The sequence below is a fragment of the Liolophura sinensis genome, chromosome 7, assembly GCF_032854445.1.
Source record: "Liolophura sinensis isolate JHLJ2023 chromosome 7, CUHK_Ljap_v2, whole genome shotgun sequence".
NCBI classification, from domain to species: Eukaryota; Metazoa; Mollusca; class Polyplacophora; order Chitonida; family Chitonidae; genus Liolophura; species Liolophura sinensis.
The window spans coordinates 56,034,828-56,048,592 of NC_088301.1; the positions used below are offsets into that span (position 1 = coordinate 56,034,828).

General features: G+C 39.3%; 1 protein-coding gene across 1 annotated transcript; it reads left to right on the forward strand.

Annotated features, from left to right (window-relative positions):
- The first annotated feature begins 905 nt into the window (after positions 1–905).
- LOC135470215 (IgGFc-binding protein-like) lies at positions 906–8,540 on the forward strand. The gene is made up of 5 exons (XM_064749026.1): positions 906–1,374; positions 2,576–3,889; positions 4,930–4,998; positions 6,183–6,252; positions 6,439–8,540. The coding sequence occupies exons 1-5, from the start codon at positions 1,257–1,259 to the stop codon at positions 6,623–6,625; spliced, it is 1,758 nt and encodes a 585-aa protein (XP_064605096.1). The 5' UTR covers positions 906–1,256; the 3' UTR covers positions 6,626–8,540.
- The last annotated feature ends 5,225 nt before the right edge of the window (positions 8,541–13,765 follow it).

Below are 13,765 nucleotides of genomic sequence, written 5' to 3' on the forward strand. Positions count from 1 at the left end.
AAGCGAGACTCTGTAATCTTGCTGTGTTAATGTAGTAGAACGGAAATCAAACAAGCGCAAAAACGAATGGTCCCAATCATAGACCAATCACTGACACAAAGTAGGAAGTTGCAGTTAAAATTTTTCATGTAGTGTCATAACTGATTAAAAGAATTATTTAAAAATTAATGAATTAAAATAAAATTAAATAATTTCTTAATTAACGAACTTGACTTGTACTTTTTCAGATAAGTCTATCTAACCATATTCCATATTTTCCGCAGATACGCTCCTGTCAAAGCGTAACCTGGGTGTCTACCCTATAAGCCATCATAGAATGATATCTCAAGTTGGTCTCACTCGTGTTTAACACCACATTATTGTCTCTCAACAACTGCCTATTGTTAACGTTTATCCCGGCTATCCCACTGTCACACTATCGCTATTGATTCAGTGAGAAGGCACAGGTCAAGTTGTATGCATTAAAACAGTTGAGTCAGTTGTTTTCCTGTAGTGGGGGCCTCTTCCTCGCTGCTGCTGGAAGACCGAGCCGTCGACCTTCATACATACATGTATTGCCATACACGAATGGAGTGGGTCACTGAGCCCTAACACGGTATGCAACACTATACATCAATTACAAAGTGATTTCAGGATTCAGGACACTTAAAACATGAGCATGAGGAACAATTACCATTCACGCATTGCTACATCAATAGTAAATGCTTGGCTTTGCAGTTAAGATCTCGCTGTTCTCAGGAATACAATGTAAATACGACAATTTTCATATCACCTACATTTGAAATATATACCATACATTCCTGAATACTTTTCATCCGACATATACCACAAAGCCCGTTAGATACCAGAGTCGTATGCGGTATGTTGAGAAAGTGTAGTTCTCATCGCACTAAGTTCCGTATACACTTTAGCGGCGGACATTAGCAAGCCCAGTGAGATCCGTGTGCCGTAACTGTCGCCCACTCGGTCACCCACAGGACAGACGCTGAGCTCTGGGTAGACAAATTCAGCTGATAACCATACATGGTCTCGGTGTGTAATAGGCGGTATTAGTGGGAACGGAAATAAACAAATCCTACCACATGTGCGATAAATGTGGGTTATAGGGATGAAGAAGGCTAGGTACGAAGAAGACTAGGTACGCTAGGTATCAACATCTCTGAAGAAAAGGAGAAGCGGAGAAGCCCGTGGGAGTTTGACAACACAGTTCAGTGAGATCGAACCGATTTCATCCATACACATGTGTCTGTGAAGCCATGGCGTTATGGATGTCAACTGATCACGTGGAACAAAGGCGACATACAGTGTTGAGTCGATCTGAGTTCCCCGATAAATTCTGGAATCTATTGCTGATTTTAATATTCAGCTGTCAAGGTAATCATTAATTCATTATTATATCTTTTTTCATTCTTTTGTTTTAGTTTTGAACGACACAAGAGTATATTTAAGTATTTAATTACAGTCATTTTATTTTATTTTCCCCGGATTGTTGTTGTACAAAATTCGTACGTTTTATATATGCATATGTAGAAAATTATGATATAGGTCAGGAGCAATAACTTAATTTGCCCTGAAAGTACTGACCTCCAGATATAATGGTTTGTTCAACTGTGAACTCGTTGGCTAATAACTCACCTTTTATGTAGACGTGTATAATAGGTCAACACGAAAATGTTCACGTGTACGTGTGCAAAATGCTCAACAATTACGGGCTGACTGATTCACAGAACTCCATGATCATTTTGTTTGAACACATAGGAATGCGACGTTTGCCATTTGTTTGGTGTATTGAGTAGGCTGGTATAGTTGTGAAAAAGAAGAATTTTGAATGCACATGTAACTCTTTCTTTACTGGTTTACCTATTGTCCATAGTTATTAAAGGAAAAAGTATGTAATTAAGAATCTGGCGACAGAAATGACAGAACTAACGTAGTGTGGTTAAATAAATGTGTAACTGTATTTTAGTTTGTATGGATTCTATAAAGATGCTTGAGATGTCAAATTATCACATCAATGTTTTTGCCATTTTATCCCAAAGTTCTTTAACACCCGGTATGAAATCCTGTATAGTGACTCTCGATTTGATTCATTTAGCACATGGTTGATGGAATCGATTGCATGTTTACTCATTAATTAGGTCAATGGATAACGAAACGACTGAAAACTACATGTATTAAACCAGAGCAATAAACATTGTACCAATATTTGTAAAGGCGCATCCACATATTAGCACGCACCTATATAGTTCAGGGGTTAGGTTGTATACAGCTGATGTTGAGGGAAAGTATTTGGCGTCTGACTCAAACAGACATACCCTGCGTCCGACGTTTGGATAGTTTATCCGATCGCTCAGGGCACACCTTTCTTAGTCTAAAGTAAACAGAGGCCTCCGCTGGCTATCATTTTCCACTGGCGTATCAGGCATGCGTCTTGGATGATCAGCAACCGGTTTTAATGCTTAGATGTATAACAACGCTTTATAAGCAGTTTTTGTTCTACAGCTTCAACCAAGATCCATCATGGGTGTTCATCAACCAGCGATGATTCTTATGTGTTTGCCTTTCACATTTTCAGTGGTGGTAGAGAGCAAAGGGGAATTTGATTACCTGGCCGTGTTTCTGCCTCAAGACGAGAGCGCACGTTTTGGAGGGTTCAATTTACTGGAAATCTCTGCAAAGCAGGACACCGTCGTTTTCATAGAAGTGCCGTACCTGAATTTACGGGACACATACACGATTTACGCTGGCAAACCCAAAACGTTCTCCTATCCGAATAGACTGCGGACAGCCCTACAGGAATTTCACTCCAAAAAGGCAGTCCACATCCGATCGTCACGACGCGTGACAATAAAAGGTATGAATGCCTTGGCGACGTCAGCTGACAGTTTTCTGGCCCTCCCTATTACTCAGGACTTTACACACTTTAGGACAATTTCTTATACTCAGTCAAACGTGATCCCACGATGTGTACTAACAATCACTTCTTTGCTAGGAAAGAACAGTGTTAACATCGCCTCCACAAGACAGGCATTTTTCCGCTACAGGGAACGCTATTACAGGAATGGAGAAACGTTGCGAATCAAACTGGATGGCCTGGAAGTAGTCCAGGTGGAAAGTTATGACGTCACCGGGCTGCTCGTGACGTCGTACACTCCTGTGGCCGTGTATTCCGGGTGTAACTGTGTATCGGTTCCACGATTCTCTAGGGACTGTGATCACATCGTAGAACAAATGCCCCCACTTACCACATGGGGTACTGAGTTTGTGTCTGGTGCCATAACTCCCAGACAAAGCGGAGAAATTTTCCGGGTGTTGTCTTCGTGCAACGCAACACAGTTGCGGGTAAACGGTCACGGTTATGGCGCGGTCAACGAAGGCGAATTCCTTGAGTTTAAAAGTAAAGCTCTGGATGTTACAAGAATAGAGTGCAGCAATCCGTGCCTTGTGGCTCTGTTTATCCAGGGAAACTCAGTGGATAACAGGGCTGGCGATCCAGCCATGACAGTTTTGCCGCACACGGGACAATGGGTGTCCTCAGTTAGCGTATCCTGGAGTATACACGAGGAGAGACAAACAGAGGTCTCGCGGATACTGAGCCCTATGACCCATTATGTGATGGTGATAACGAAGTCTGCTCACAAGGCAGGGATTCTAATGGACGGCAAAGTTCTTGGGACTGGGCGGAGGTGGACGGGAATCCCCAACACGAATTATTCAGTGTCAGTCTTTCTGCAAGATCTTGGAAAACATCAAATACAACATATTAATCCTCGTATAAAGTTTGGACTAATCTCATATGGACTTGGTGCCGGGGTGTCCTACGCTCACCCAGGAGACTTGGACTTGGAACCTAACCCTGCCCGAGGCTGTAAAATAACCAACATTCCAGGTAAGTTGAACAGTTTTCTCAGGTCTATTGTCTATTGCATTCAGTTTGGTTCAGCTGATTTAATGTAGTAAGTTCTCTCATAAAACTCTATCATGGAATAAACGTGCGAGTTCCTGCCAGATAAAAACAACTGACTTAATATGTTGATACAGTGATAATCCGAAATACTTCTCTCAAATACAAGTCAGACAGGTATCAGTGTAGCAACACTGAATAAATCGTAGACGTGTGGCCACGGCAATCCGGGAGTCAACACTCCAAGTATGCAGTGTCTAAATGCTGTCGACGTGCTGCCAAGGAAAATTTTTTACAAGCCACATAATTTTTCTATAGCAAAGAAAGGATGACACAACCCTTAAACATCTTAAAACATTCATCATGCTGTCTAAAAGGAATATTGTAAAGGAGGCACTTGACATCCTACTTGCATTATACTCGCACAATGCGAATCTCTCTTTTTTGTTTTGCTAAATGTTCAAAGTAAATAATATCATATTTTGAGTCTCTGATTTGTGCAGTTAAAACAGCACACAAACGCCAGCCCTTCACTATTCATGCACCTGTGCCAGAAAAACGTATTTCAACTAAAGCAATGTTGACAACATGGCTATCAGGGAAATACAAATACAATAAATTTGTATTTGGTTTCATAGTTACTGTTCTTAATTACAAGGAGAGGTGGACATTATATTTTTACACTTGGTTGAAAGCAATTAGATATATCTATGAGACATTAAATGCTGTGTCAAATATCATCAGTCTCATATTGTGCATTAGCAAATTCTTGAGTATGACGTTAAAAAAATAACAAAAAAAAAATAAAAACTTGACTACGGTATCTCACGGAAGTCTCCTATAGTTGACGGATGATTTATGTCCAGTCATGTAATGATCTTAATGCTAGTCACTAGAGTTTACCGGACATCAATAGTTTGTGTATATATTGTGTATAATACTTCATAGATTCGTATAGAACTATTCCTGTTCGTGAAGATTCTAATTAATTTGTCTTTCCTTTGTTTACTTTCGACTTTCGACAGGGCCAGCCGATCTCCGCAGTGAAACTTTGCCAGATGTGGAGGTGCAGCGTTATGATAACTTGCCTGTAGGTGAGTATGTCTAGAATAAACAAGGGCTGCTGTTGCTGCCGACTCGTACGAGGTGCCTTTCGTCGAACCTGACGTATTGCGGGATGGGCTCCAGGACCAAACCACGGTATATAGTGTCAGGGTATCAAATATTTATGGTGTGCTGTGGGCGCCGAGCCCGACTGAACTCTCCTGGAGCGCATTCCTTCACATGAGTAATGCACTGAAGAATAATGATAATAAAAAACACACCCACCCTTTACTCTTATCTAATCGGCACTGAATTTTTATGTCTACAAATCTGGTTTTAAATCTGTGTGATAATCTGCCATACTAGTATGTAGAAGCCACAGTGAAACCCATAATCCTCTAAAAGGCTACAGACAAGTAATAAATAGTTTAGGTTAGTTAAAAATTTGATGGTAATTATGATTTATTTTGATGATAACTCCATCCTGATGATGTGCATGCGCGACAAGGCTATATATGTAAGACAAAAGAAAAAACTCAATACATTGCAAACATCATACAATAAAGTACATTAAATAGCTACTGACATGCTAAATTCGGCGGTATTTTGTGATTAAATTTGTCTTGAAGGTTTTGAAGGTTTGCATAGACACACCAGTCCATATTTCATGACATAATTATGGTATCACAAACTGGGCAAGTGACAAAAATGCATCCTGTAAACTACTGGTTTACAAATGAGGTCAAAATTTGATCTTGACTCACTGCATAGGCATATTGCTCAACCCTTCGCTCATTTCAAACGCTCACCAGTGCTTGTGAGCTGCTGTAATATTTTCGGTAAATATTCTAACTTATGCATTACCCCATTTATATAGAATCACTGTGTGTATATAGTGTCAGCAGAAGTTCCATTCAGTGATGTATCCCCATTGGTGTAGCATTACGTTGTTGGCCGACAACATCTCACTTGTACTTCAGTCCTCAGATCTGAGAACCATTTGTTGTTTGACCCTTGACATAAAAGAAATGCCAAGAACCGAAAAAACTGAAAGGCTTTACCATGTGTCGCAGTGTATTGTTTGTTTAGCTGATTTTCCACACCCTTTGATGCTCAAACTGTTTATTTTATTGATGTTTAACCCTTCACAATATTACATGCAGATGTGAAATGGTAGGCCTATTGTTCAGAGTTGACGAGATTATGTGTAACTGTTTAATTTCTGTTTCAACAGTGATTTCGTTGGCATGCCTCTGTGTGGTACTTGTGGCGATCATGATTTTCTCCGTGAAAATTATTCTCAGGTAAGGCAACCCCTCTATTATTAGATAATTCTGACACAAGAAGCAACTTCCGTCAATTTGTGACGGTAATTTGACAATGTTTTGATAAAACGAAATAGTCTATCTGAATTTTAAAAAGGAATTCTTTAAGATTAGGTGGTGTAAATAAGATTGTTTTATTATTTTTTCCATTTCAATTCTTTGTAGATTAAGAAGAAGCGTTCTTCAACTTCAACGACAAGAAAAAATCATCATCGTGCCCAGATCGAACCGTGCATTTCAACCGACGATTGACAGAAACGTTTCAACTGCCCCATATAATGGAAGCAGAGGCGTAAATGACAGGCTCCCAGTAACCCCGCCTCCATATATTGAAATACTGGACGACCCTTGACCTCTACAGCGCATGCCATCTTGTCGTCCTGCTGGTGCGTGCATGAGTTTAATCTGGGTCATGGCTGCAAGGTGTAACCGATGAGAGCTATTTCATCGGAATGTAAATTACCTATACGGATCATATTACTACCCCCTGAATATTTTCTTGCTATGACACGAGGTGGTAGGAGTAAACCAAACCAAGTTGAGAATTCTTGGTGAGAATTCTGGTAGGAGCCTACCAGCTTTATTTTGCTGCGTGGTTGCAGCTTTAATGGATCTACGCAGTTCAAGTGCGAAGGAAGAAAATATTTACGGACTGTGATAGAAAGCTATTATTTGATATTTTAAAACAATTCATATGTGACATTACTGGCCAATATCGTTTTCGGATAATAAGATCTCATACCCATTTGAAAGATGAGGCGTATGTTTTCTTCCTCCATGGACTACAGCAGATATGAGAGAGGAGTGAAAGCGCAAGCAGACGACTTGAAATGTCGTCAACAACCACAGCTTTCTGTATGCTAATGATTACGACATTTTCCGGACAAGCAATTCCGACTTACGCTTCATCCAGAGCAGAACATAGTGATTGAATCCTGTAGGTCCTACACTGAACCCGAGGTACCTCTTTGGCACACACCTAGTCGTTGATATTAAACTAACCCAAATTCTTGGAAGTGTGAGAAATTCTAGGAAGAGGAGAGAGATCAGTGCACCAGACTGGTTCATGGTATTCTGCGACAGATTGCCAATTTTCTATAACAATAGCAGGAAAAGCTTTATTAACTTGGAATCGAACTGTTTTTGCAACGTCCGTCTTGAATTTTCAGAGAGTAAACAACCATGAGACATGCCTTACATGATGACGTGTTTTGCACTATAAATATAATGGAATTAAGTATGTATCTATGCTTAAATGCTGTGTGAACTACAGCTTTAAACAACGATATCATAACAAGATTTCTGCTTTTAAAAAAGTGTTTTTTTATACACTGTAGAAAACGTACTGATTTAATATTGTACACCTTGAGAGGACGGTAAATTCTATATTAATACGGCTATAAAATCAACAAGCAGTTTAAAGTCATGTCATTCAACAAAAGCTTTTACTCTGTCCGAGAAAAAAGACTTATTTGAAGTTGCATATTTTCGAATTCTTTCCTTCGAAGGTATATATACTGATTTGGGAACTTACTATAATCACTTACTTATTTATGACATGTATTTGTTTTGAGCTGCAAATTTATAAACTCGCTTCAGGTGAATAGTCAACATTCTAGTATAATCCTGCTCTATTATGAAAGATAAGGCTGTTTTTTTTACTAAGGATATGCTATAGAGTAATGAATAGGTTCTCGGCATTTATGTATGTGCTCAATTTTTCTTAGTCATCAGGTATAATTCAGTCAAAATATCGCTTGACAGTTTCCATGGAACTCCTTCATCTACCCTTGGAGTTGGTGCTGTACATCTTTAATTATATTGATACTGGTGTATAGCGCAAATGCGTACCGGTACGCAACATTATCAGATAACTGAACACATTTTCCCCCTAGTGTTGTAATGAAAGACAACACTGACAAAACTATACCCTTGTGCGCTTTTTCTTGGCAATATTATATCAATTTTACTGGATACATTAAATAAGGAGACGCATTGAGCAATCCATAATGATAAACCAGTGCGAAATTCCTCCGCAATATTATCTAATAGCTGACCGACATGGCGTTCTGATTTTGCCGACAGAACACATTAATGTGCTATAGAAAAAGTAGACGTGAGGAATCGCAACTCAGCGTGAGGGGACGATCCAGGCCCATATTCGCAAGACCTATTTCCAAAACAACTTACAACACCAGTTCTCAAAGCAATATGTGAGAAATGATATTTAAATTACAAATGAAACTGGTATCATGTAGGTGAGATCAATGATGTAGGGAAGACAGTCGATACTCCAGGCATGATATCCAGTTATTTTCCAGGTCGCACATAATTATATCAATGGCACTTTGATTGTGTCTTTTCATAACAGTAGCCAGTGTTGATGTATTTGTGTAGGTGTTTGCCCATATTTAATAAAAAATGCAATACTCATTGTAAAATTTAAGAAACTTATAGTGAATCGTTTTTGATGGTGTGTCCTTGACTTACGGGTTGATGACGTTGATTAAAATCATCACATTTCACACAGGTTCTAACAAAAGAAACAAAGCGACATATGTTTAAACGATGGGCTGGAATCTTTGTTATGTTACTATTGAAATACGGGTAATTTACAATTTCAAAGTTGAAATCATCCCTTTAAGCCGTAAAAACGGCGTGGAAGGCAACCCTGGTATATAAGTTCAAATTAGATGCATCTCGATTCCAACGAAGCTGTATACATTTCCTTCACAGCTTTGGCAATATGGGAAATGATTAATGCTGATCAATATATACCATCGGCCTGCGCAATACTATTAGATGCCTTTAGAGATATTTTTTCGTCTCATTGCTGTGAAAGTTTTTTACTTATTTGCAGACTGTGTACAACCAATGACCAATGCATGTGTATTGAAATGCCTGTACATTATATGAGATGAGTTTTCCAGACGTCTTATTAAGGGAAAGCACACAGTACAAAATCACAACCGCGTTCAAAATATCTATACGCCATATCATCAGAGGCCTTTATCGAAGAGACCCTTGACAAAAAACACTCAAACACGAATTGTATAGGAAAAACACCAGACAACACCAGAACCCACTACGATATACCTACGTAATATTATTTGGAAGAGCACACTGTTCTTTTTACTATGAATTAAATAATGTTAAATAATGTTGCACAGGAAAAACACACTGGATAAAAATAGAAACCAGTACGAAAGGTCTATTACAGGTGAACACACTCACGTCTCTTTACCCCGATGGACTGCGATAAACAATGTTGCATAGGAAAAACACACGAGACAAAATCAGAAATGCGAAATGCCTACGCAATATCATTAAACATATGAACACACTGACATCTTTTCCCCGCCGAACTGAAATAAATAATGTTAATATAGGAAAATCACACAGGACAAAATCAGAACCCAGTGCGAAATGCCTACGCAATATTATCAAATAGATGAAAGCAGTTTCTTGTTCTCCCGAAGACTTGCATTAAATAATGTTGTATAAGAAAACCCCACCGGACAAAATCAGAACCCAGTGCGAAATGCCTACGCAATATTATCAAATAGATGAAGGCCGTTTCTTGTTCTCTCGACGACTTGCATTAAATAATGTTGGATAGGAAAAATACACGGGACTAAATAAGAACCCAGTGCGAAATGCCTACGCAACATTATCGAATAGTTGAAAGCAGTTTCTTGTTCTCCCGGCGAGTTGCATTAAATAATGTTGCATAGGAAAATCACACGGGACACAATCAGAACCCAGTGCGAAATGCCTACGCAATATTATCAAATAGATGAAGGCAGTTTCTTGTTCTCCCGGCGACTTGCATTAAATAATGTTGCATAGGAAAATCACACGGGACACAATCAGAACCCAGTGCGAAATGCCTACGCAATATTATCAAATAGATGAAGGCAGTTTCATGTTCTCCCGACGACTTGCTTTAAATAATGTTAGATAGGAAAATCACACGGAACAAATCAGAGCTCAGTGCGAAATGCCTACGCAATATTATCAAATAGATGAAGGCAGTTTCTTGTTCTTCCAGCGAGTTGCATTAAATAATGTTGCATAGGAAAATCACACGGGACAAAATCAGAACCCAGTGCGAAATGCCTACGCAATATTATCAAATAGATGAAGGCAGTTTCTTGTTCTCCCGAAGACTTGCATTAAATAATGTTGCATAGGAAAATCACACTGGACAAAATAAGAACCCAGTGCGAAATGCCTACGCAATATTATCAAATAGTTGAGGCCAGTTTCTTGTTCTCCCGGCGAGTTGCATTAAATAATGTTGGATAGGAATATCACACGGGACACAATCAGAACCCAGTGCGAAATGCCTACGCAATATTATCACATAGGTGAAGGTAGTTTCTTGTTCTCCCGATGACTTGCATTAAATAATGTTGCATAGGAAAAATATACGGGACAAACTCAGAACCCAGTGCGAAATGCCTACGCAATATTATCAAATAGATGTAAGCAGTTTCTTGTTCTCCCGAAGACTTGCATTAAATAATGTTGCATAGGAAAATCACACGGGACACAATCAGAACCCAGTGCGAAATGCCTACGCAATATTATCAAATAGATGAAAGCAGTTTCTTTTTCTCCCGAAGACTTGCATTAAATAATGTTGTATAAGAAAACCCCACCGGACAAAATCAGAACCCAGTGCGAAATGCCTACGCAATATTATCAAATAGATGAAGGCCGTTTCTTGTTCTCTCGACGACTTGCATTAAATAATGTTGGATAGGAAAAATACACGGGACTAAATAAGAACCCAGTGCGAAATGCCTACGCAACATTATCGAATAGTTGAAAGCAGTTTCTTGTTCTCCCGGCGAGTTGCATTAAATAATGTTGCATAGGAAAATCACACGGGACAAAATCAGAACCCAGTGCGAAATGCCTACGCAATATTATCAAATAGATGAAGGCAGTTTCTTGTTCTCCCGGCGACTTGCATTAAATAATGTTGCATAGGAAAATCACACGGGACACAATCAGAACCCAGTGCGAAATGCCTACGCAATATTATCAAATAGATGAAGGCAGTTTCATGTTCTCCCGACGACTTGCTTTAAATAATGTTAGATAGGAAAATCACACGGAACAAATCAGAGCTCAGTGCGAAATGCCTACGCAATATTATCAAATAGATGAAGGCAGTTTCTTGTTCTTCCAGCGAGTTGCATTAAATAATGTTGCACAGGAAAATCACACGGGACAAAATCAGAACCCAGTGCGAAATGCCTACGCAATATTATCAAATAGATGAAGGCAGTTTCTTGTTCTCCCGATGACTTGCATTAAATAATGTTGCATAGGAAAATCACACTGGACAAAATCAGAACCCAGTGCGAAATGCCTACGCAATATTATCAAATAGTTGAGGCCAGTTTCTTGTTCTCCCGGCGAGTTGCATTAAATAAGGTTGGATAGGAAAATCACACGGGACACAATCAGAACCCAGTGCGAAATGCCTACGCAATATTATCACATAGGTGAAGGCAGTTTCTTGTTCTCCCGATGACTTGCATTAAATAATGTTGCATAGGAAAAATATACGGGACAAAATCAGAACCCAGTGCGAAATGCCTACGCAATATTATCAAATAGATGTAAGCAGTTTCTTGTTCTCCCGGCGACTTGCATTAAATAATGTTGGATAGGAAAATCACACTGGACACAATCAAAACCCAGTGCGAAATGCCTACGCAATATTATCAAAAAGATGAAGGCAGTTTCTTGTTCTCCCGACGACTTGCATTAAATAATGGTACATAGGAAAAATATACGGGACTATATCAGAACCCAGTGCGAAATGCCTACGCAACATTATCAGACAGATGAAGGCAGTTTCATGTTCTCCCGACGACTTGCATTAAATAATGTTAGATATGAAAATCACACGGAACAAATCAGAACTCAGTGCGAAATGCCTACGCAATATTATCAAATAGATGAAGGCAGTTTCTTGTTCTTCCGGCGAGTTGCATTAAATAATGTTGCATAGGAAAATCACACTGGGCAAAATCAGAACCCAGTGCGAAATGCCTACGCAATATTATCAAATAGATGAAGGCAGTTTCTTGTTCTCCCGACGACTTGCATTAAATAATGTTGCATAGGAAAATCACACGGGACAAAATAAGAACCCAGTGCGAAATGCCTACGCAATATTATCAAATAGTTGAGGCAAGTTTCTTGTTCTCCCGGCGAGTTGCATTAAATAATGTTGGATAGGAAAATCACACGGGACAAAATCAGAACCCAGTGCGAAATGCCTACGCAATATTATCAAATAGTTGAGGGCAGTTTCTTGTTCTCCCGGCGAGTTGCATTAATTAAGGTTGGATAGGAAAATCACACGGGACAAAATCAGAACCCAGTGCGAAATGCCTACGCAATATTATCAAATAGATGAAGGCAGTTTCTTGTTCTCCCGATGACTTGCATTAAATAATGTTGGATAGGAAAATCACACTGGGCAAAATCAGAACCCAGTGCGAAATACCTACGCAATATTATCAGACAGATGAAAGCAGTTTCTTGTTCTCCCAACGACATGCAGTAAATAATGTTGTATAGGAAAACCCCACCGGACAAAATCAGAACCCAGGGCAAAATGCCTACACAATATTATAAAACAGGTGAAGGCAGTTTCTTGTTCTCCCGACGACTTGCATTAAATAATGTTGCACAGGAAAATCACACGGGACAAAATCAGAGCTCAGTGCGAAATGCCTACGCAATATTATCAAATAGATGAAGGCAGTTTCTTGTTCTCCCGACAAGTTGCATGAAATAATGTTGGATAGGAATATCACACGGAACAAAATCAGAACCCATTGCGAAATGCCTACGCAATATTATCAAATAGATGAAGGCAGTTTCTTGTTCTCCCGGTGAGTTGCATTAAATAATGTTAGATAGGAAAACCCCACTGGACAAAATCAGAACCCAGTGCGAAATGCCTACGCAATATTATCGAATAGTTAAGGGAAATTTCTTGTTCCTCCGGCGACTTGCATTAAATAATGTTGCATAGGAAATCACACTGGGCAAAATCAGAACCCAGTGCGAAATGCCTACGCAATATTATCAAATAGATGAAAGCAGTTTCTTGTTCTCCCGAAGACTTGCATTAAATAATGTTGGATAGAAAAATCACACGGGACAAAATCAGAACCCAGTGCGAAATGCCTACGCAATATTATCAAATAGATGAAGGCAGTTTCTTGTTCTCCCGACGACTTGCATTAAATAATTTTGGATAGGAAAATCACACTGGACAAAATCAGGACCCAGTGCGAAATGCCTACGCAATATTATCAAATAGATGAAGGCAGTTTCTTGTTCTCCCGACGACTTGCATTAAATAATGTTGGATAGGAAAAATACACGGGACAAAATCAGAACCCAGTGCGAAATGCCTACGCAACATTATCAAACAGATGAAGGCAGTTTCTTGTTC